The sequence below is a fragment of the Balaenoptera physalus genome (genome assembly GCF_965194825.1).
Source record: "Balaenoptera physalus genome assembly, chromosome: 7".
In the NCBI taxonomy this organism is placed as follows: domain Eukaryota; kingdom Metazoa; phylum Chordata; class Mammalia; order Artiodactyla; family Balaenopteridae; genus Balaenoptera; species Balaenoptera physalus.
Genome location: NC_138886.1, coordinates 34,248,266 through 34,272,550, shown reverse-complemented (window position 1 = coordinate 34,272,550; position 24,285 = coordinate 34,248,266). Strand labels below are relative to the sequence as shown.

Genomic DNA, 24,285 nt, shown 5'->3' with positions numbered 1-24,285 from the left:
GCCCACAGTCCAGTAGGGGAAGCATGCATGTACCCAGAAAGCTCTAACACTGTGTTGACTATGTACTGTGATAAGGACACCAGGTGCTGTGAAAGAGCTACAGAGAGAGAAGGTAGAATCCAGGAGGACTCCCTGGGGGAGGAAGCATTATTCCAAACTTAAAGGATGGGGAGGTAGAGTTGTTAGATCAAATATAGTATGCTCAGTTGGATCTGAATTTCAGATAAATGATTAATAAGTTTCTAATATAAGAAGGTCTCAGATACTGAATGGGATGTACTTTTACTGGAACATTTTTCATTGTTTATCTGAAATTCAGTTTAACTGGGTATCCTGTATTTTTATTTGCTAAATCTCAAAACTCTCCTGGGGGGCATTTCAGCAGTGGGCAGTGCAGACGGAGAGAGGATTGCCAGCAGACAGGCAGCATTGGCAGAAGCAGGAGCATCTGCTGAGCAGTGACCATTTGTGTTGCCAGAGCAGAAAGGGCGTGGGCAAGGGAAAAGACTATTGAAGCAGGGCCAGCCCCGGGGAGGGCCAGTGAAGCCAGGCTCTGGAGTCACAAGGCACCGTCTTCCCAGGCGGATGCTGCACCAGCCTCATGGTCCTGCACGCCCATCCCTCCCCTCTAGTCAGTGCTCCACATTCAGCCTGAGTAACAGTCACAGAACTTGAGTCAGACCATCTCACTCCCTGCTCAGGCCACACCTAGAAAAAGACATCTGAGCTCCTTACCTGGACCTAGAAGACCCTGTAGGATGTGACCTTGCCTATTTGAATAAAATCTACTCCAAAGGGTTGTTGTGAAGATGAAGGGGGATGGCATTAGGCAGTGTTCTCAACCTCGGCTGCCCGGTGAAACCACCTGGGGAGCTTTAAAAAAGGCAGAGGCCCGGCCCCAGCCCAGGGATTGGGGTTTAATTGGTCTGGGGGAGTCCTGGGCATCAGGAGTTTCAAAAGATTCCCAGTGATTCCGATGCACAACCAGACTGAGTGTCACTGATGTACAGTGTACTCTCTAGCCCGACATAAGCATTTGGTGAGGGGACCTGTTGCCCTCTGCCACATGTCCAACTTCATCTCTATCCATCTTCAGCTTCCCCCTCCCTCCCTGGCCTTCCACTCCCCAAGCCTAGGGCTTCCCACCCACCATCCCTCTGCCCAGAATGTTCTACCTCCTTTCTCTTAACTTGGCCAACATCTATATTCATCTCTCTCATCCCAAGTTTCTCTGTTCTCTTCTCCCAGAGCACACTGAACTTTTTCTTTACAACACTTAGCATACTCTGCACTTACGTTTTTAATTGTGTGGGTACCTGCTTAGTTTCTCATTCCCAGCAGACTGTAACCTACGTGGCAGAGCCCCTGTCTTTCTTGTTCCTCACTGTCCCCACCCCCCTGGAGCTGGACACATGATGCTAGCACTCGGTAAATGTCGAACAAATGAACGGATGAAAGAATGACTGATCACGGGGGGATGTGGTTAGGTTTGCCTTTCCAGAGAGATCTTTCTGGCTGCTCTGTGCTGAATGCTGGTGGGGGAAGATAGGAAGAGACTGAGGCCAGAGTACCAGTGATTCCACAGCTGTGATAATACAGGCGAGAACTGATAGGGCCTTAACCAGGACAGAGGTGATGGAGTGGGAGGTGGGACAGATGAGAGGCTCTGTATAGGAGGGTGAGGATTTAGGGGAAGGGGTGCCATGTGACTGAGGGTCTACCCCGAGGGACAGGCAGGATGACCAGATGGAACGTGAGCCGAAGGAAGAGGCTGTTGTCAGGAAAGAGGAGTTCCGTTTTGGCCAAGTTGGGTTGGACGTGCCAGTGGGACATCAGAGGGACGTCTAGGAATCTGAGGCCAGGGACAGAGAAACCTAGGCTGGGGATGGAGATTCGAGAGTCACGTCAATAGAGGCAAGAGTAAAAACCAAATAAAATTTAAAAGTTTACATGCAAGTGTTTCTTGCCATTTCTGTGAGCAAAACTTCCTGGGGCATGGAATGTCTGTGCCCAGAAGGCTCTCTGTCTGAGAGGCGCGTCATGGGCCCTTCGTGTCCCCGCAGCTATCCTGGGCATGCACACGCTCATGAGCAACCAGCAGTACTACCAGGCCTTGGGCAGCAGCTCCATCGTGAACAAGGAGGGACTCAACAGTGAGTACGGGCACCCCTCCCTGCCCCCAGCGAGGGCACCTTGGAAGTGAGGGGTCCTCCCACGTCTTGCTGCCTCTGCCCGCTCTCTGGCTCACTGCAGAAGATTTCGAATTCTATAAAGCCAAATCTATCCACTTTTTCCTTTTACTCTCCTGGGATTTTGTGACTTATTTACGAAGACCCTCCCCATCCCAGTATTAACAAAACATCCTCCTGTATTTTCTTCTGTAAGTCTGAGAGGTTTACTTCTTATATTCAACTTCTTAATCCTCCTAGAGTTCATGTTTGTGTGTGGTGTGAGATGAGATTGAACTTTCATTTTTTTTAATCAATATCCTGTTGTCCGAACACCACTCTTTGTAAAGTTCATCCTTTCACCTCTGGTTTGGGACTCCACCTTGATCCTAAATGTCCATGTATCCACATGGGTCTGTCTCCAGATGCTTCTCCTGCTCCACGAGTCTCCTTGTCCTTTCCTGTGCCAATATCGCATTGTCTGAATCGCTTCACTGCATTGTTCCAAGCTGGCATTTTGGCCCCAAAGAGAAACGAGGGCACCCAACGTGCAATTATCCCTCCCTCTGGAAGGCCTACACATTTCTTTCCCATCCAGCCTTCATTTTACCCTCACAAGAGCCCACTGGGTAGAACGACTGTTCACATTCTGCAGATGAGGACACCGAGGTTCAGACAGTTTAGCGCATTCACCCAGTTGTTGCAGGACGGCAGAGGCGGAGTCCAAGTAGGGCCCAGACTCCTGGCCCCGCCCACTGCCCGCCCCCATCCCCCATAGCCCCTGAGATGCCCGGCCTTCCGTGTCCCTGAGCTCTGCTGCCGCTTCCTTCCGGTGTCCTTATGTCGAGGGAGAGTGACGCCCCGTCTCTGTGAGCCACCTGCCTGTTGTCGGTCACTCTAGGTGTGATCAAACCTACACAATACAAGCCTGTGCCTGATGAAGAACCAAATGCAACAGACTTGGAGGAAACGCTGGAGCGGATAAAGAGCAACGACCCAAAACTTGAAGAGGTCAACCTCAACAACATCCGGGTGAGGTTAACCCCTTTCACTCCACTTGCCCTGCCGGGGGGAGGTGGCGAAACCATGTCTAGTGCCACCCAGAGCCAGACGACCCGGGCCTGGCTGTGCGGAGACAGCAGGGTCCTGCTTGGACTCTGGGTGCTTCTGGATCAGGAATAGAGACAGAAGCTTTCGGAGGGAGGATAGTGTAAACCAGCACAGCCCATGGTCCTGGTTTCTTTCGGGGACTGACGTCAGACCCAGATGTTCACCACAGGCCATCCCAGCTTCGGCTCTGGAAACCCGCCACCTTATTCAAAACACTGAGAGCTTCTCTGAGATAAAATCGTGAGTCAGACACATATGGCTGCATGGGATCCCGAGGCTGGAAAAGCCCGGGGCCCACCAGGTTCATGGGGTAACCCAAGCCCGGGGAGGGACCTAGCCCTGAACCAGTGTAGCATGCACATATTCAGCCTCATTCTGCAACCTTAGAAGGGAACTGTCAGCCCAAATGTCCAAAGACATATTCCAAGCCGTCGGCCCACATCTCTCCGGACCTTTCCTGTGTGACCACTAAGGGCAGAGGGGGGACGGATGGACAGGCTGCAGGAGGAATTCAGAAGCAGGCCCAGCTGCCTGCCCACCTGCTCAGCCCAGGGGCCAGAGGGATTAGTTCTCGGGGGGTGTGGATGTAAGATAAGAAGTGGGCCCCTCTCTCCCCGGCTCCCCTTTCCTTTCTTCTCCACTTTCTTTTAAGTGGCTGCCAGCCCCACAGCACAATCAGATCGGAAACCTGCGCCCGCAGTGTTCTGCTGCACCTGGCCTTCCCATGCTCTGCTCCCACGGGGGCTAAAGTGACGCTCTGAAATGAGAGATCCGTTCAAACACAGCCAGGCTCTCTCTCTCGGGCGCCTCCGCTGTCTGCTGTGTGCACAGTGGGAGATGCTGGCACAGTTCAGAGCCGTGCACCCTGGCAGTGCGTACCAGGAGGCGTGGGGGTGTGGAACCTGGCCACGGCCCTGTGTCTTCACCGTGAGGCCTCAGGCAAGGGCTCGGCCCTCTCCAGGCCTCAGTTTCCCCTCTGCACGTGAGGCAGTTGGACTAGATCAGTGGTTTTCACTTGAGGAGATTAAAAAATAAATAAATGCCAATGCCTGGTCCCTCTCCCCAGAGAGTCTGATCTTATTGGTCCGGGGCAGGCCTGAGCATCAGCACTTTGTGAAAGTTCCCCCGGCACCTCTGATGTGTGGCAGGCTGAGATCCTCTGGGACATACGTCTCTTAAAGATCACCTAGAGCCATGCCACACCTTAGTTTTCCAGAAACAAACCCAGAGAGGAGCAGAGGCTTCCCCAGAGTCACACAGCAAGTCAGAAACATTGCCAGTGCTGGGGCGGAGGCCAAGCCCCTGCCCTCTCCCACGCCCCCAGACCTGAGCTCTCACCACAACACTCTTGTGCATCCTTTGCCTTGATGTATTCCTTCTCCTCCGGTCTCCGCATGTACAAAGAGAAAATTACAGGTCCTATCTGAAATTTTCAGGGAGGATTTTCTCAATCTGTTTACCGGAAAGTTCTCCTCCAATCTCAGCCATTTGGGGCAAAGCAGGAACCCTTTGCCCATTCAGCTTTTTGGTCAGAGACTTGCAGGGAATCAGGTTGCATGTGTGAGAGAGCTGCTGCCCCATCTCTCTGCCCTACCCACCCCTGACAGGGGCTGCTGGTCACTGCCTGCCTTTCTCTCTGCAGAATATCCCCATACCCACTCTCAAGGTGTATGCAGAAGCCCTGAAAGAGAACTCGTATGTGAAGAAGTTCAGCATCGTGGGGACACGGAGCAATGACCCCGTGGCATTTGTATGTACCTTTCTGATCTGCTGCATTGAGAGAGGGAGGCACAGAAACAGGAAGGTTGACGTTTGTAGCCTCAGGACTGGCCATGTGCCACTGATGAAGAACCCTGTGTGGTGTGGTGTGGTGTGATGTGGTGAAAGGCACTGGGCTAGGAGCCAGGAGAGGACATGGACAGAACAGCCATTACCCAGGCACCATCTGTACATTATCCTAGTTAATCTCCATAACCACCCCTGATCCCAGAGGTGTAGGGCTCCCCACTTTACGGATGAAGAACCTGAGGTAAAGGGAGCTCAGGCAACTTGATTTGTCCAAAGTTGCACAGCAAGTGAGAGGTGGAGCTGAGATTTAAAAGCAAGTCAAATGTACCCTAAAGCCGGCTCTCTCACCACTCAGCATGTCATGAGTAGACAAGGGCCCGCCCCTCCCTGGTCCTCAGTTTCTCCATATCTAAAAATTATTGTCTTCATCAGTGGTTCCCAACGACCAATTTTATTTGTTTTTTACCTATGTCTTAAAGATATTGCTGATTAGATTAAATTGTACTTATTATAAAGTAGCCATAATTTGTTTTTAGAAAAAAAAAAAATTCAACACATATTTATGAAGTCTCTCTGTGCCCAGCAGTGAATTAGGCTCTGAGAATACAACTGTGACCAAGACAGTCATAGCTTCCAGTTTCATGAACATAATGGTCCATCCAGCCATGCAGACAGCTAAAGGATAACAGTACAGTGTGACTACTACAATACTAATAGCAGGTAAAAAGGTATAGGAATTAGCTTACCAGGCATGGTAATTAACCATTTAGTAGCAATCAGTTTGTTGATATCCACGAAATAACTTGCTGGGATTTCGATTGAGATTGCATTGAATCTATATCAAAATGGGAAGAACTGATATCTTGACAATACTGAGTTTTCTTGTACATGAACATGGAATATACTTCCATTTATTTAGTTCTTTTTTTATTTCATACATCAGAGTTCTGTAGTTGTGCTCATATAGAGCTTGTACATATTTTGTTAGCTTTATACCTAAGTATTTCATTGTTTGGGGTGCTAATAATAATGGTATTGTGTTTTTTTAAATTATTATTATTTATGTTTGGCTGCATTGGGTCTTCGTTGCTGCGTGAGGGCTTTCTCTAGTTGCGGCGATCAGGGGCTACTCTTTGTTGCGGTGTGCGGGCTTCTCATTGCGGTGGCTTCTCTTGTTGCCGAGCACAGGCTCTAGGCACACGGGCTTCAGTAGTTGTGGCACGTGGGCTCAGTAGTTGTGGCTCGCGGGCTCTAGAGCGCAGGCTAGGTAGTTGTGGTGCACAGGCTTAGTTGCTCCATGGCATGTGGGATCTTCCCGGATCAGGGCTCGAACCCATGTCCCCTGCAGTGGCAGGTGGGTTCTTAACCACTGTGCCACCAGGGAAGTCCCTAACTGTAGATTTTTTTTGTAGATATTCTTTATCAATTTACGGAAATTGCCCTCTATTCCTAGTTTACTGAGAGTTTTTATCATGCATGGATGTTGAATGTTGTCAAATGCTTTTTTTTCATCTATCAAAATGACTATTTTACTTTTTTAGCTTGTTGATGTGACGAATTATATTAATTGATTTTCCAGTGTTGAACCAGCCTTGTATACCTGGGATAAATCCCACTTGGTCATAGTTCAAAATACTTTTTAATTTATCTTGAGATTTCTTCTTTGACCCATGTGTTATTTAGAAGTGTGTTGTTTAATCTCCATGTATTTGGGAATTTTCTAGTTATCTTTCTGTTATTCACTTCTTGTTTGATTCCATTGTGGTCTGAGAGCAGATATTGTATGATTTCTATTTTTTTTTTTTTGATTTCTATTTTTTAAATTTGTTAGGATGTGTTTTACGGCCCACAATGTGGTCTGTCTTGGTGAATGTTCCATGTGCGCACAAGAAGAATGTGTATTCTGCTATTGTTGGATGAGATAGTCTATAGATATCAATTATATCTAGTCGACTGACAGTGTCGTTGAGTTCAGTTATGTCTTTCCTGATCTTTGGCCTGCTGGATCTGTCCGTATCCATAGAGGGGTATTGAAGTCTCCAACTATGATAGTGGATTCATCTATCTCTCTTTGCAACTCTTAGTTTTTGCCTCATATAGTTTGATGCTCTGTCATAAGGCACGTACTCATTAAGGATTGTTATGTCTTCTTGGATAATTGACCCCTTTATCGTTATATACCACCCTTCTTTATCCCTAATAACTTTCCTTGCTTTGAAGTCCATTCATAACCATCAATTATTTTCTGATTTTTAAAATACATAGGACATTTCCTTTGACGTTTTTGAAGTGATGGAAATGGCTCATAGTCTCTCACTGCTGCCAGTGGAGAACCTCTAGATAGATGTCCCCTGACCTCAGGACATCTTGGTAGATCCTGAGTTTGCCCACAGAGAAACAGCTGGCAAAGCCACATGCCCTGTCCACTGCTATGTCATGGATCAGAAACCACGCCCATGCATGCTGGCACTCAGCTCAGCTCCACGAATGTTTATGGGGAATTGACCCTGTGCCAGGCCAACAGCTGATGTCAGCCCCTTCACACCAGGATACCCATTGTTGAAGATGAAAATACTTCCAGAACAATTGGTAAATAGGCTTCCAGAGCTCTGCTAGTGCCCCAGCTCTTCTCCTGCCCGTTCCTCCACTCTGATCCAGCAAACAAAGAGTTGACACCTGGCATGACAGTGCCTCCAGGACCAGCTCAGCCACTAGTATGTCTACTTGGATTGGCCTGGTGCACTTACATACTGGTTGTTAAATTTTTTGATTATCAGGCCAGGCCTTTCCTGGGGAGTAAGAAGGATGCTGTGGAGCGGGCACCCCTCAGGAGGGTCCAACCTACTCAGGGTCACAGAGGAAGCTGACATGTCATCCTGGGGTACACGGAAGCAGGGGGAGCTGAAGATTTTGGCTCAGAAGGCATCCTGGGAGCTGAGCCTTGCAAAGGTTTCAGCAAGCAGGGCCAGTGGGAAGGGCATTCTTGGATCAGATCATCATTTCAGACAACCAGGGTCCACTGATCATACATCCTGGCCCATCAGCTGCTGGTGTCTCCTTTCCTCCGTGACTCGTCGTTTCTACCACCTGCTAATTACCTCATTTCCTTTAGAGGCTCTGATTATCATCTACACCCCTGGCTGAAGTCCTCCAAAATGTGCTGGGGCCACCCGAGCTCCTCTCCTCCAGTTTGCCCAGGTCACTTGCCCAGTGGGATGGCTTCCCAGGCTCCCCTCCCTGCTGCTCAAAGAGAATGATGACTCCATGGAATTACAACAGGGACATAGAAGAGACAAGTGGAGAGCATATAGGGAGGTTGGGACTCCACTAGTCACTCAGTGAACAGTGACTGAGGACCTACTATGTGCTGGGCACTGTGTGGGTTGGAGGGCACCATGGGATGAATAAGGTGACCATCAGCCCACCAAGAGTATATAGGCTAATGGCGGAGCCAACGCCAGAATAAAAAAAACTCTAAATGCAGGAATACAAGTTCCTTGAGGGAGGTTATGGATAAAGTCTGTGAGGTTCAAGAGGGCAGGCACAGCTAGCTGGAGGACATCAGCAAAGGCTCTTGGAGAAAGGGGCACTGAGAATGGCCTTAAAGGAGGGACAGGGTTTGAACGAGTGAAGCAGAAAGGAAAGAGCATTCCAGGTGGCAGGGACAGGATGAGCAAAGGCAGAGCAGAGGGAAAGCACTGTGTGCCTGGGGAACTGAAAGTAGCCCCACCAAGACTGGCAGCCAGAGTTGAGGCTGATCAGAGTGGGGGAACCAGGTAATAGAGGCTTTGGATGCAGGCTAAGGAGCTGTAAATCTCCAGCTAGGGGTTCGGGGCCATGGCAAGTTGGAGGGGAGGAGAGACACAGAGTAGTGCTTGGTGAAGGAAGTTGTGGAGATCGTCTTGCCTGGCCCCTGACAGTGTGCAAGGGACTCTCACTCCCAGCAAGGCTCCCTCGGTATTTTAGGTTCTACCCACAGGGGCTCCAGCCTTGATCAGGCTAACTCATGGATACCCTGCATTTTCTCCTTTGGTACAAGGCCCTCGCTGAGATGCTCAAGGTGAACAAGGTGTTGAAGACACTGAACGTGGAATCCAACTTCATTTCCGGAGCCGGGATCCTGCGCCTGGTGGAAGCGCTTCCATACAACACTTCTCTGGTGGAACTGAAGATCGATAACCAGGTAAGATGGGCGAAGGTCTCCTTGTGTCCTTCACTTGATGCTCGCCATTCTGTACTTTCCCGCTTGCTGCCGTATGGACTAGATGCTGCTGGACAGAGCAGATGCTGCTGCTTATAAAAGCACCAGAGCCCAGCTTTAAGGGGCCTCCAAGGTTGTCCAGTCCACACCCTCCACCATGCTCACCTTCCTTCTTCATCATTCCCACCAAGTGCTCCTCCACCTTCTGCTTGGATACCCCTAGCGATGGGGAGCTCACTCCTTACCGAGATCACTCCTTTCATTCTTAGTGAGAATATCCTTCCTTACATCCAATAGAAATCAGCTCCCTATAAGTGCTGTTTGTTGAGTTTAACTCTGTTCTCTGCTGCACACAGGACACATCTGGTGCACAGGTTTTATAAACCACTGGAGTCTTCCTCACTAGGCTAAACGTCCCCATTTTCATGAGTCACCACCCCCCCCAACACACACACACACTCAATGGGCTTTTGGGTCTCCTTACCATGAAGGTTATTCACTGGGCAAATTCTAGTTTGCCTTTATCCTTACAGGGTTATCATTCCTCTATACCTTCTGTGGTTCAGTCATTTATTTTCAGGGCGACTCTTTCAGTTCCAACTTTCTAAGACAATGCTAATAAGAGTATCTTGTGTGTTGCATGTGTTGAGGGTGTCCTGGGGGGCAGGCTCTGTGCTGTGCACCTTATACACATCATCTCTGATCTTCCCAACAACTCTGCAGGATATGGGTGTTATCAGTCTCAGTTTGCAGAAGAGAAAACAGCTCAGAGAAGCTGAAGGCAAGTAGCTTTCTCAGGGCCGCCAAGTGAGCACTTGCGGAAGCAGGATTTGAATGCAGGTCTCTGACTGTAAAGCCCACACTCCCTCCAGTACACCGTGTTGCTCCCAGTGCTAAAATGCTTTCTTCTTTATGGTTTATGGATAGGGAACTTGGACGTTTTTTCCCCTACATGAAAACGTTTGCTGAAAGGTCATATACATATGTATATAGGAAAACGATTGGGTGGAAGTATAACAAAATTGTAAACACTGGTTGTCCCTGAATGAGATTATCTCTACTTTTTTATCCTTATTGAAAAATACTACAAACATATAGAAAATTGCATAGAAGTTAAATGCACAGCTTAATGAGTCATGATAGGCAGGTAACCTTGGCCAAGAACTAAAGCATCACCAGCTTCCAGAAGACTTTGATGGTCCCCTCCCAATCATAAACCTTCAAAACTCTTCACAGTTTGCTCCCTACTTACTGTCACGCCTCCATGTCTTAGCTCTTGCTTTTCTCTCCCCCTGGAATGTCATCCCCTGCCCCTACCCCTTCTCTGCCTAGAGAAATCCTCCTCTTCCTTCTGGATTCAGTTGAAGCCTCTCTTTCTCCTAGTGGTTCTAGAGCCAGCTTGAACCAGCATGCTGGAGCTGACTGTACACATCCCTTCTCAATTCCACTTGAGTGATGGCACACTGGTACCTTGAAGTCACTCCTAGTGAGAGTATTTACACTATGGAAACTGGCAAACACTACAAATCCAACCTTTCAGTTTGTTTGTTTTTTCCCAAGAGCCAGCATAACACCGCCTTCTCCCTTCAGCCTGCCACAGGGCCTCTAAGCCTCCCCCCAAGAGACTTAGGTGCTCCTTCCCTGTGTTCTCCTAGCACCTCAGCTTCCCTGTGAGGTTCTCAGAAGATAGTGCAGTGTCTGAGTCATGTCCATATCCTATTACCCGGCTCAGAACTTGGCCCTGCAGTGGCACTTTATAAGCAGGGCTGCCCTGGATATTTGTATATGTTGTTCACTGCCCAATGAGGAGGCAGGGGGCAAAATCCAACCCATACTCTACTCTCCAAAACTTGGTATGGGGCTTTATTCACCCAGAGAAGGCACTTTTCTCTAATTCATATAAAGAGGCCACATCAGCCCGCAGCAGCCCTGTCATGTGAGTTTGCTGCATCCAACACCTTCCATTTCTCATATGCCAGTGGCCTACGGTTGCATCACCCGTTCCCAGCCCCCCTCACTTCCACCCTTTCTTCCATTGCTGACCCTGCTTTATTGCAGGCAGATCAGATGGAACAAAGGCATGTAGCAGGCTTGGCAGCAGCCCTGGGCCAGGCCCTGGGATTGGCCACTCATGTGACTCCAGGCCTACCCGGGCAGGGAGTCAGGATCTACCCAGTGTCAGCTGAAACCTGAGTCCCGGGGCAGAACGTTGGCCAAAGATGACCCAGCGCACTGGCCTCAGGTCATTGCAGCGGCAGCTTACGGGGAGTGAGCTGCCCACTACTCCTCCCAGTGCTGTCTCCCCAGAGCCAGTGCTGACCATCACCCTCACCCTGGCTAAACACCCTGTGCGAGGACGTTCGCTTCCCTGAGCCTGTTTCCTCGTTTGTCAAATGGGGATAGTAAGAATCTCTACTTCTAAGGAGATAAGAGATGCAAACTATGAAGTTGTTCACTTTTATAATTACTCGGAAGGTGACTTAGGGAGTTTACACGTTATTCTAAGAGTTAATGTACTGAGCAGGTACCATATATCCATTATCTCATTTAATGCTTGCAAAGACTCTTTGTGAGTAAGGTGTCACAACCCACCCCAGTATTGTAGATGAGGAAACTGAGGCCCAGGCAGGCTCTGTACCCTGCCCGAGGTCGCACAGTAAGTAAGTAACAGAGGCAAGATTCGAACCCATGTCTTTGTGACTCTAAAGTCCATGAACTGTGCCTGTCTGGGCTCTTGAATCCTACTGTAGTTGTGTGTGGGTCTTGGATTTTCTCAGCTGTCCCTTTCCCTTGGTGCCAGGCCAGAGCATTGGTCACCACCTGCCCCCACCCCATCCCAGAAGCATCTTTCTTCAGTTCATCTCAGTGTTTGATAAGTGCCTGCTGTACCCCAGGGCTATGCTGGGCTCTGTGTGTGAATGAGGCTCTGGCTCTGCCCTCTAGGGATTCCACACTGGATAAGAAGACAGACAAGTGTACAGCTGACCATCCAACCGGGTGCCCCAGCAAGCCACAGACAGTGGGCCACTGGGGGGAGAAATCTCAGTCAGGAGCAGGCATCAGGGAGGGCTTCTTGGAGGAGGTGGAATTTGAGATAAACCCATAGGGTGGACAGTATCTCAGAGGGTGGCCACGGCCTCAGGTGCAGGGAACCACACAAACAGAGAAGGAGAGGGGGAAGCCGTGGAGCCCATCCAAACTAAACTAGATTAATGGGACCGCCAGAGGAAAGTGAAAAAAGGAGTTAGGAGCCCAAAGGGCTCTGAATGGGTGGTTTGAGGGGAAGTGGTCTGTGGGCTGTTATCAGCACCAGTCAGAGTCATGCTCTGCAAAGATGGTTCCCGGCTGGATAGGAGAGGATTGGGGGCGGGGCGAGGCCATCCGGGCCCAGGAGACCAGAGGGGGCTCTGACCGCCCAGATGCAGGGGGCCTGTGGGGAGGTGCTCCTGGGAGCCTGGAGTCTAGAGACTGGACTGGGGCCTGGTGGGGGAGGGGTGGGCTGAGGGAAGTCTAGGGAGGGGGCTCTGCTGGCCCGGGCTAGGGGATGCCACCTGCACCTCTCGCAGTGTGCCGGGAGGCCTGGGCTCTGGGCGGCGTGGCAAAGAGGAGGTGGTGAGTGGCGCTGGATTTATTCCTCATCCTTGGTTAGTCACCAGGGTCTCCGGAGGCCGCAGCTTTCTCCTCAGCCCCTGCAATTGCACCCTGTGTCAGAGTCTCTGTCCTCCTTTCTCCTTATACGGCCAAAGAAAGGGACTTGGGGCATTCTGCCCGGGGTGACACGGAGCCTTGCAGGCTGGCTCGGGACACAAATTCAGGAGTAGGACTCTGGGGCGGTTTATTTACTCAGCCAGGCTCTCTTTACCTCCAGGCCATGTTCTCTTGCCGCCTGGAGTTGCCCTGGGATGGCAGTGAGGCTGGGGTGGGAGGTGGCGGCTGACCGCAGCCCAGGGTGCTGAGACACACCTAGTCCAGCCCTCCTTTTACCCCTCGGTGGGGAAACCGAGGGTCAGAGAAGGGACAGGGTGGGCCAAGGTCATGGGTCTAGTTAGTGTCAGAGCTGGGCTGGAACTGAGGAGCCCAGCTTCCAGACAGGCTGCATTTATGGAAGGACAGGAGAGACCCTCCCAGCGCCCAGGAAGCAGGCAGTACACACGGGGTGCCTGCAGGCCCCGTACATCCCCGCCGGCCCTATGCAAACAGTGGGGCGGCTCTCTGCCCGTCTTGATTCACCCTCCTCCCCAGCACCCCCCAGCTCCCTCCAGCAGGCCCTTCCTAGGACCCTCAGGGCGTGGGGCACTCCCCCTGCCCCTCAGAGCACAGATGAGGCCTGAAAACAGGACCCCTCCCCAATGAAGACACGGGCAACGTGTGGGGGCAATTTGCCGGATTTCTCACTTTTCATTCCAATATTTGACAGTGAGAATGTGCTTCGTATTTTGAAAAGACGCTAAAGGAGGTGGATTGGGGTCTCAGACAGTCTCTGTATCATCTGCCAGGCCAAGCCGGCCAGAGCCCAGGGCTGTGCTGGCTCCTTCAAGGACAGGCCTGAGCTCTTCCCAGCCCTTTCCGGAGCCTTGCCAGATAGGCTGGTGGAATCTTACCATCCTCCCTCTGCCTGCCCTAGTCAGCGGTCCAAGCCCCATCTGAACCCACACAAGCTCCAGTGAACTCATAATACCTGGGAGGAGTTCTCTGTCAAGAGTCTCAGCTGCGGTTCCATGCTTGTCCATTTGGATGTTGGGCTGATGTGTCTTCTCAACCTTCCCGGGTTGCTGTGCATTGATCCTGTTCCTATTTTTTCCATTCAATTCAATTCCTTGACCTTGCCCTAGAGATACAGGGTACTGTGTGCTCTCCAAGGGCTCATAGTCTAGGGTAGCATCATCCAACAGAACTTTCTGTGTTGATAGAGATGTTCTGTATCTGCACTGACCAATATGGTAGCCACTAGCCAGTGGCTCTTGCACACTTGAAATGTGCCTAATGCAACTGAGGAACTGAATTTTAAATTTTATTTAATTTTTAAATGAAGTATAGTTACTTTGCAATATTATATTAGTTTCAGGTGTACAACATAGTGATTCAGTATTTTTTTTCTAGATTGGATTTTATTTCTATATATTCTATAATAATACAGTTGAAAATCTTGCCCACTTTCACACTCAATAACTTTAACAATCAGTTCTTCTTAAAATTTTGGCCTAGGAGAACATCTGTAATCTGTATATCCAAACAGATGGGTTTGTGTGTGTGTGTGTGTGTGTGTGTGTGTGTGTGTGTGTGTGTGTGTTTATAACAGAAAGATAAATATGTATAACCTATTATTCCCTGTTTGCCTTGAAAGAGAGTAACCCAAGGGCAAACTCCGTTTTTGTTTCTTGCAAACATCCTACGGTGTGGTGCCCTAAAGTACACTGCCTGAACACTGCTATATTTAAAATAGATAAGCAACAAGGACCTACTGTATAGCACAGGGAACTCCACTCAACACTCTGTAATAACCTAAATGGGAAAAGAATTTGAAAAAGAATAGATACGTGCACATGTATAAGTGAACCACTCTGATGCACACCTGAAACCAGCACAACATTTTTAATCAACTACACTCCAGTATAATATGATTCAGTATTTTTATAGATTATACTCCATTATAAGTTATTACAAGATAATGGCTATAATTCCCTGTGCTATACAAGATATCCTTGTTGCTTATCTGTTTTATACATAGTAGTTTTTACCTCTTAATCACCTATTCCTATCTTGCCCCTCCCCACTTCCCTCTCCCCTCTGATAACCACTAGTTTGTTTTCTATATCTGTGAGTCTGTTTCCGTTTTGCTATATATATTCATTTGTATTATTTTTTAGATTCCACATAAATTTTATTTAATTTTAATTATTTAAATTTAAAGTTTAAAAAAACCCAAACAATCTGATTTAAAAATGGGCAGAGGATCTGAATAAGAAGACATACAGATGACCAACAGGTGCACAAAAAGTTGCTCAACATCACTAATCATCAGGGAAATGCAAATCAAACCACAATGAGCTATCACCTCACACCGTTAGAATGGCTATTATCAAAAGGTAAGAATTAACAAGTGTTGGCAAGGATGTGGAGAAAAGGGAACCTTGTGCACCACTGGTGGGAATGTAAATTGGTGCAGTCACTATGGAAAACAGTATGGCTATTCCTGAAAAAATTAAAAATAGAACTACCCTATGATGCAGCAATTTCATTTCTGGGTATTTATCGGAAGAAAATGAAAACACTAATTCAAAAAGATATATGTATCCCCATTTCATTGCAGCATTATTTATAATAGCCAAGACACAGAAACAACCTAAGTGTCCATTGATGGATGAATGGATAAAGCAAATGTGGTATATACAATGGAATATTATTTAGCCATAAAAAAAGAATGAAATCTTGCCATTTGTGACAACATGGATGGACCTAGAGGGTATTATGTGATGTAAAATAAGTCAGACAGAGAAAAACAGATACCATATGATCTCAGTTATATGTGGAATCTAAGAAAAAACAAAAGGCAAAACCAACCAAGCTCATAGATACAGAGAACAGATTGGTGGTTGCCAGAGGTGGGGGGTAAGGAGTGGGTGAAATGGGTGAGGGAGGTCAAAAGGTACAAACTTCCAGTAATACATAAGGCATGGGGGTGTAATGTACAGCATGCTGACTATAGTTAATAACGCTGTATTGCATATTTGAAAGTTGCCAAGACAGTAAGTCTTAAAAGTCCTCATTGTAAGAAAAAAACCACTTTTTTTGTATTGATAACTATGTATGGGGATGGATGTTAACTAGACTTATTGTGGTGATCATTTCACGATGTATACAAATATCGAATCATTATATTGTATACCTGAAACTAATAATGTTAAATCAGTTAAAAAAGATTTAAAGTTAAAAAGCCACATGCAGCTGGTGGCTGCTATACTGAACAACACAGGTCTAGTTGGAGAGACAGTTGTGGAGGCAGGTGACCCAGTAATGCAGATGGACTGGGCCGGGAGTAGAGAGGGACATACAGTGGGCCACTTGAGTGTCGAGTGGGGAAGGATGGTTTCCAGGGGTAAGGATCAGGAAAGGCCTCGTGGGGGAGGGGGTATTTGTGATGGGTAATAAAGCACTAAGGATACACCAACAGGTGGGTACGGGAGGGTAGGGGCATTCCACATGGAGGCAGGAGGGCACATGAACATTTAGAAATAGACCTCTGCCTGCACGAGGCACCAGGTACCAGACTCCCCATCCCTGGGGTAACCAGGCTGAGGAAAGACTGAGAGAGGAAATAAGGCAAGGACTAAACTGCAGCACTTGGAGTGCCAGGCTGAGGAGGAGGCGGGGCTTATCCTGTTGGGTTATTGAATGAACTGAGACCCTGCAAGTTGCGCACAAGGCATTGGGAACATAGTAAGCTCTTAATAAATGGCAGCAGTTATTGGCAGTGGGAAGTGATTGGAGGTGGTTGTGTGTTTCTGTTTGCTGCTTCTTTAGATCAATTTGGCAGTCTTGCCATCTTAGCAATATTAAGTCTTCTGATCCGTGAATACGGGATGTTTATATGTTTATTCAGGTCTTCCTTAATGTACAATGCTGTGGTATAGTTTTCAGTGTGCAAGTCTTTACTTCTTTTATTAAATTTATTCCTAAATATTTTTATGTTATTGTAAATGGAATTATTGTCTTAATTTTATTTTTGGATTGTTCATGGCTAGTGTATAGAAACACAGCTGGGTTTTGTATATTGATCTTACACCCTGCAAGCTTGCTGAACTTGTTTATTAGCACTAATAGTTTTTTGTGGATTCCTTAGGATTTTCTAGATACAGTATTGTGTCATCTGCAAATAGAAATAGTTTTGCTTCTTCCTTTCCAATATGGTGACTTTTCTTTCTTTTTCTTACATAACTGACATCCAAGACAATTTCGTTGTCTTGTTCCTGCTCTGAGGGGGAATGTCTTTAATCATTAAATATGATGTTAGCTTGCCTTCTCTGTCTTTTCAAACCTCTTTAAGATTATATTTACTTTTTAATATCTTATTGTACATAAAACTCAAACAATACAGTAAGATACAACAGAACACAAACAAAACAGGAAGATACAAAGAAGAAAACAAAAACTCCCCCAAATTCCACCACCACCAATATGCTCCCAGGCCTTTTCAGTGCATATGCATGTATATGGGAAATAGAGGTAACTTTACATAAATATGACCCGTTTTGTCACTAGGCTTTGTCTACCCAATATTGTGTCATGGCATATTTTCCAGCCTGGAACTGACGATTTGCACCATCATTGTACAGCTGCCCATGTTCTACTATAAGGCTGAACCATCATTTATTTGAGCAACCCCCTCTTGATGAATGTTTGTTTCCCTTTTATCTCCACTTTTTTTTTTTTTTTTAAAGGCAGGTTTGTTTTTTTTTTAATTTTTTAATTTATTATTTATTTATTATTTTTATTTTTGGCTGTGTTGGGTCTTCGTTTCTGTGCGAGGGCTTTCTCCAGTTGCGGCGAGTGGGGGCCACTCTTCATCGCGGTGCGCGGGCCTCTCACTATTGCGGCCTCTCTTGTTGCGGAGCAGAGGCTCCAGACGCTCAGGCTCAGTAGTTGTGGCTCACGGGCCCAGTTGCTCCGCGGCATGTGGGATCTTCCCAGACCAGGGCTCGAACCCGTGTCCCCTGCATTGGCAGGCAGATTCTCAACCACTGCGCCACCAGGGAAGCCCTCCCCACTTTTATAAATGAGACTGATGAATATCCTCATCATATCCTTCCCAACACTGTGTATTATCGTGTTTTCCTTTCCTTTCCTTTTCATCTTTGTCAGATGATCACTATAGATTTGGGGGTAGGGAACTAGCATGATCAGAGTGAGGCTTTAGGAGGCTAGCTCTGGCAGTCCCAACTCACTATGTGACCTTAGGCAAATCCTCTTCCCTCTCTGGGCCTGTTTCTTCATTTGTAAATTGCTAAAGGACTGGCTAGCAAACCTGGCTCTGTATTGAAATCACCTGGGGAGTTTTAAAAACCACAGACACCTGAGTATCATAACAGCCAGTGATTCTGATTTAATTAGTATGGGGGATAGCCTGGGCTGTAGGATTTCTAAATCTCCCTGAGACTAGATGATGTGAAGGTCCTTCCTGCTGAAATATTCTAGGAAGGCTGCTGTGAAGCAGTAGAAAGATCTGTTCTTGGTGTCCAGCAGCCCTGGGTTGTTTGAATCTCAGCTCATTCGCTCCTGGCTGTGTGACCTTTCAACTTCTCCAAACTTCCATTGCCCCCCCCGCCCCGGCTCTTGGAGTGGGCGGGGACAGGGAGGTATTAAAATCCCCGCCCACCGCTCAGGGTTTCTGCAGGTAGAGAAGGTTTAGGTCCTGCACAAATGAGTGAGAGGTGACTGTGTTCTTTTCTTGATCAAAGAGCCAGCCCCTGGGCAACAAAGTGGAAATGGAGATCGTGAGCATGTTGGAAAAAAATGCAACACTTCTCAAATTCGGCTACCACTTCACTCAGCAGGGGCCCCGGCTGCGGGCGTCCAACGCGATGATGAACAACAACGACCTTGGTGAGTGGACATATGTACCCTACCCGCCGCCTGTCATTCTTTCCGCCTGTCATTCTTTCCACCTGTCATGGGAGGTATGGCAGGGACAACTCCACTGCCGCCTTCCCCAAGGGAGTTCTCTTTTTGGGCCTGACTCCCAGTTTTCACGCTGATCCCGTTCCCTTGTTTTCGGTGTTTGCGCCTTGCCTCCCCCCTAGACCCTTGCCTAGACGCGAGCGCCCTGCCTGCAGGCGCCGAGGCCAGGCCCTCCTCCCTGCAGGTAGCTCAGCTGAGCACAGGGCTGGACCCAGAGCGCACCCTCAGCGTGTTAGCGGGGTGAAGTGAAACGTGGGAGGCACAAAGCCAACACGGAGTCTCCTCCTCGTCTGAATACCCTTTTTGGAGCCCAGAGTCCTCTCCAGATCATACAGTCTGGCCCAAGCCCCAGATCCCAAGGCCACCAACCAGCCCTACTACCCACACCGCAAACCTAGGGGACTTCACGTTGCTTTTAACGTAAAGGTTGAAAATGCTGACTTTATAGTAAAGTAAAACAGGTTACATTTAATCTCAGTTAAAGACATAGGTTGTATTTTTTTCTTAAAAAAAAAAAAAGAAAAGAAAAGAAAGAAAATGTCGCAGTCTTTCTTAGGAGCAAACACCAAATAGAAATACTAGTCAGTTGAACAAAAACGGAGACCAATCACCGACTTACTTCCAGATGCTAAGTGTTCTCAAGCTCTGTGCCTAGTTATTTCTCATGTGTATTCCTGCCGGCTGCTTAAAGAACTTGATAAGAGTGTCCAAAGCGGAGTATGTCTGATAAAGCTATAGGAAAATAAGAGAAAAAAAAACAAGGAAAGGAGTAGGTCTGTTAACTTAATTGATCATTATATTCAGCTGTGAGTTTCCTAGAATCAAGGCAGGGGGAAGACAAACCAAGTTACATTATTCTTGTCACAGAAGAGAAGGAAGCATAATGAGTTTTTTAAAAAGAAGAAAGCTTCTTTCTGGGATTGAATTATGAAATAACTATATTTCTAAAGGACAATGTCTTCAGTGAGTTTTTCATCAAATTCAAACCTGCTCTAAATGTGTTTCTCTTTTTTGTTTCTAACACTCAGTAAAATGCAAGGAGCTTAATACTAAAGCACATCTCAGAGTTCAGGTATGTCACTTCCTGTGATGAATCTGAAGCTAGGTTAATACATGGAAGGCCTAGAAGAATGGGGATGAGTATATAAGTGTATATGCACGAGGCAGGTACTCACAGAACCTATGCATAGATAACCACAGAGCTACTCAATTCAACAAACATTTGTCAAAGTCCTATAGGGCACTGGCTGTTGAAGGTGTAGATTCCTGTTCTTAAGAGGCTATTTATTCATTGCTTACTCCAGCTGCTACTTTTTCTAGAGCTGCAGATCTAGAAAAGTCCATCAAACAAACAAAAACAACAAAAAAACCCACACCAGGTCAGGTGTCCTGGTTTATCTGAAGTGTCCTTATTTGAAATAAAAGAGAGCAAACACAAACAACTAAGAATTAGAATTATCATGGTGTAACGGAGGTGATAGCTACATTGAATTGTTGAGGAAGGCCTGCGACCTGGGCTCTGTTGGCCCAGCTGTGATCTGGCTGCAGAACCAGCACTTAAAAGCCTTGAGTTCTTTTCTGATATGCAGTAATCTCACTTTTTTTTTCTCTCTCTCTCAGCTTAGATTAAGCTTCTTATGTGTCCCTCGGTGCCTATCTCAAGGCTAATCCAGCTTTGGTCTTCCAGTGGCAAGATGGCTTGGAGGACTTCTTTCTAGGGACAGAAGTTTCCGGATGACTAGAGTCAGGGGTGCTGTAGGAGGGACCCCAGGGTCAGCTGGAGGCTAGAAGAAATGGCCCTTGAGGACTCTCTGTCCTGAGAGTCTATGATTGCAAAATCCAGGCCCAATTCCTATCACCAGAGACTTGCTGAGGTTATGGCAGGAGCCCAGCATGCCAGAGCTGGACGGGACCTCAGGCTCCTCCCTCCAGTTCTCTTCTGGAGAAACTGAGGCCCGGGAGAGACTGCCCTTCTAGACAGTGGCTCAGTCAAGTCACGCCCGTTGTTAGTTGCCGTGAGCACTTTGGGAGCATCTTTTGTTTGCCCAGGACTGTGCGAGGTGACATAAGGGGTAGCAGAAAGCTAGTTCCCTGACTCGAGAACCTTTACAACCTTTTATGGGAGAAGAGACTCAAAGTCATGCCCCCAGATTCAAGAAGGCCTACAAACTGTATCCGAACAGAGCGAGTGTGTGGGTGTGGGCCTGAGTCAGCCTTGCAAGGAAGAGACAGGTCATGTGGGAGGTCAGGAGGCCTTCCTGGCAGGGGTGCTGGTGTAGGCAAAGGCAAGGTGGTAGGACCCAGTATGCAGGATAGGAGAGACAGAAAGTTCTGAAAGGATTGAGGAACTGTTACCGGGAGTTACACCTGGAAGGAAAAACAGGAGCTCCCGGAGGAGGGAGGGAAGGGCATTCCAAGCAGAGGGAACAACATGGGCAAAGGCAGGACGATGAACAGGTATATGGGGTGTTCACGGGAAGGGGGCTGGGTAGGTGTGGGAGGCTGTGAGCCAAAGGCCTATAATGCCAAGCTCAGGAGTTTGGTGAGGAAAGCAGGTGGGAAGTGGGACCGTGGCAGCTTTCTGGGCAGGAATGACAGGTGATTAAAATGGGCCTCTGAGTTACCCCATGGAACTGTGCAGCTATTCCCTTGAGGTTTCCCACAGAAGGAATTAGAGCAGAATCATCCAGGTGACTGCACGCAACAGAGTACTAGTTGGTGAAGTAGGACATCTAGCTTTAAAAGCAAATTTGCACCCATCCGCTAACTTTTGTGAAAGAAACGCTTCTAATTCTGCTGGTGCGCCAGCGTCCTCCTGCAAAAGAGAAATCCTGACTTTCTTTCCGACACAGTATTTTCATCCTGCTCTTGATGCTCTGATGAAGCAGACAGGCTTCCATGTTTCTCAGCTGAATATGTTTGTCATAAAAGCCTCCTGCCGGCCCCGGTCCAGCCACCGTGGTTGTAACCGTGTCTGCTGCTGTGGCCTGGCAGCAGCGGGCAAGCTCCGTGCGGACGGGAGAGGGCCTCTCCGATTTCCTTCTCACTCCAGCCTACCTCTGTGCTGTCTCCTGGCCCACTGCCGGGTCTGCGGGACCTGGGCTTTGCTTGCCTGCGAGGCAGGTGGGCTTTTCCTTGGGAGACATTTAATCCCTAAGGCCATGGGTCAGCCCTGCCCAGGACCCATCCTGACTGGCATGTCTTTGGTCCTTCCCAGCCTTTGCCCTGGGCTCTTAACAGAGTGTTCTATGGGAGAGAGCGGGGTGCCAGGGTGAGGGGGGGTGTCAGGGAGGAGCCGAGGACCCCCATCTCTCTTTTCCCATGGTGACACACCTCAGACGACTCCTATCTCCACACTATTTATAGCTGAGAGCCAGGCTGGCACTCAGGCACTCAGGTCCTGTAAATCTGCCACTGAAACTCTCTTCACTTAATGAAATCTGAATTGCAGCCTCCAGGTTAAGACAGTTGTGTGGTACAGTAACATGTTTAAAAGCAGAAAACATCCCTTCCTGGGAAAGTCACTTTTTTACTATACTCTCAAGGAAGACCTTTCTAACAGGCACCCCAGACACAGCACATACACCCCAAATCAATTTCATCATCTTCCCCCAAAACCATCTTGGGAAAGGGCACTACTTTCCTCACAGCCATTCAAGCCAGAAATCTTTACCTCTCTGTATGCACTACCCCCAGCCCAGCCAGCCACCTCCTCACCAGCCACCTTGCCCTGCCTTTTGTCAAGCCCTCATCACATTTACCGGGCGTCCTGAAACGTCCTCGGGCCCTGCAGCTCCTCTAGCTCCTCCAGGGCGGGCATCTCACGCAGCGCTCATCCCAAAGCTTGTCCCACCACTCTGCTTAGAACCCTTTCTGTGTTCCCACTCCTCTCAGGTTAAACTCCTCAACATGGCTTCTAAGTCCCTTAGTAATCGTAGCTGATACTTACATGGCACTTACTGCGTGCCAGGCCTGCTCTGAACACTTCAATCTTACTAACTCCTGTAACGTTCCCAACAACCAGCTGAGGCAGGTGCTGTCGTCATCCCCATCCTGCAGTAAGGAGACAGAGGCCTAGAGAAGTAGGTAAGGTTACCCGCTGTCCATGGGCGGAAGTAGGACTGGACCCGGCAGTCTGGCCCCAGAACCTGTGCTCTCCACCTCCTCTCTGGGTGAGGCCCTGCCAGACTCATCTCTTGACGCCCCAACAAGCCATCCTCTTGCCCTACTGGTACCAACCGGTCCAGGTAGCTTGAGTGCCTCCCAGTGACCCAGGCAAAAGCCTCCCTCTAGAGGACTGTTACTCCTAATGCTCCCCGTACTTTCCCACCATCTATCCCTTTATCGTTTAAGATTCAGTGTACAACTTACCCGCCGTCCTTGGAAAATCTGATGACCACTTTGTTCATTGTGCCTCTCATACTTGATAGAGATCTACCAGGGTACTTGTGATGTTTTATCAGATTTCTTGTAGGTATATCTTGGTCCCCTGTTAATCTTTATTTCTGGTACCTGTGCTTGGCACATCATAGCACTCAGTCAATGCTGTTGAATATAAAGGAATATAAAATGCTCCCCAAAGACATGATGGAGGTGTAAAGCTTGGTGGGAAGTGTTGGAGGGAGCTCAAGCCTCGAATGGGGGTTGGTCCAGATGACTCGAGATTCCTTCCGACTCTGACAATAAATGAGTCTCTGGCAGTTGCAATGATAAGCAACGTGGAGGAGTTTGCTTTAATGAATGTAAAAAGCAGGTTGATTTGAAGAAGGATATTGGGAGACCTGGCTTCTGCTCCCAGTTGCGTCTCTTATTCACTGTGACTTGAGGCAAGTTACTTCCCTCTTGGCCTCAATTTCCTTCATTATTAAAATGGAAAGAAAAAAAAAAACCTGAATAAGTGGGTGCCTTTCCCTTCTCCCCATCCAGTCCCTGTAAAAGCCAGTGGCAGGGGAACCCTGCACAGATGCAGCCCAGTGTGCATACTGAGGGCAGGTAGGGGGAGACTGCACGGGATCCTTTTCTGTACCGTGAGCCACTAGCTGGGGACTCAGGTTCCTGGCTCTGCCACTTGCTCTCAGGGACCCTGTCTCCCTTCTCTTCTCCAGGGGAAAGGAGCTAGTCCTCCTTGTGAGAACCAGATGAGATGTGGGTATGTAAAGCCTACATAGACAGGGCCGGATTGTACTGAGGGAGGCGCTGGACTGAGGCTCCAGATGAGTCACAAGCCTTGGTTCCGTCTGGTACCGGCTTTATCATTTTGTTCCCTGCCATACTTTCCTCATCCATAACATGGCAATGGTGACAACACTGACACCCCAGAATTGTCAGAGGGGCTCCAATGAG

The 24,285-nt window shown here is 48.2% G+C and overlaps 1 protein-coding gene across 6 annotated transcripts in view; it reads left to right on the top strand.

Annotated features, from left to right (window-relative positions):
- Nucleotides 1-24,285, top strand: part of TMOD1 (tropomodulin 1) — a 102,940-nt gene that overhangs the window by 52,308 nt on the left and 26,347 nt on the right. For 4 of the 6 annotated variants that reach the window (XM_082468741.1, XM_082468742.1, XM_082468737.1 and 1 more), the window contains 5 exons: nt 2,064-2,153; nt 3,070-3,200; nt 4,921-5,028; nt 9,106-9,249; nt 18,723-18,867. In XM_082468741.1, coding sequence (XP_082324867.1) covers nt 2,064-2,153; nt 3,070-3,200; nt 4,921-5,028; nt 9,106-9,249; nt 18,723-18,867 — 618 coding nt within the window. Of the gene's footprint in view, nt 1-2,063; nt 2,154-3,069; nt 3,201-4,920; nt 5,029-9,105; nt 9,250-18,722; nt 18,868-19,126; nt 19,420-24,285 lie in introns of those variants that run through there. The other 2 variants (XM_082468740.1, XM_082468738.1) reach the window with 2 other exon arrangements.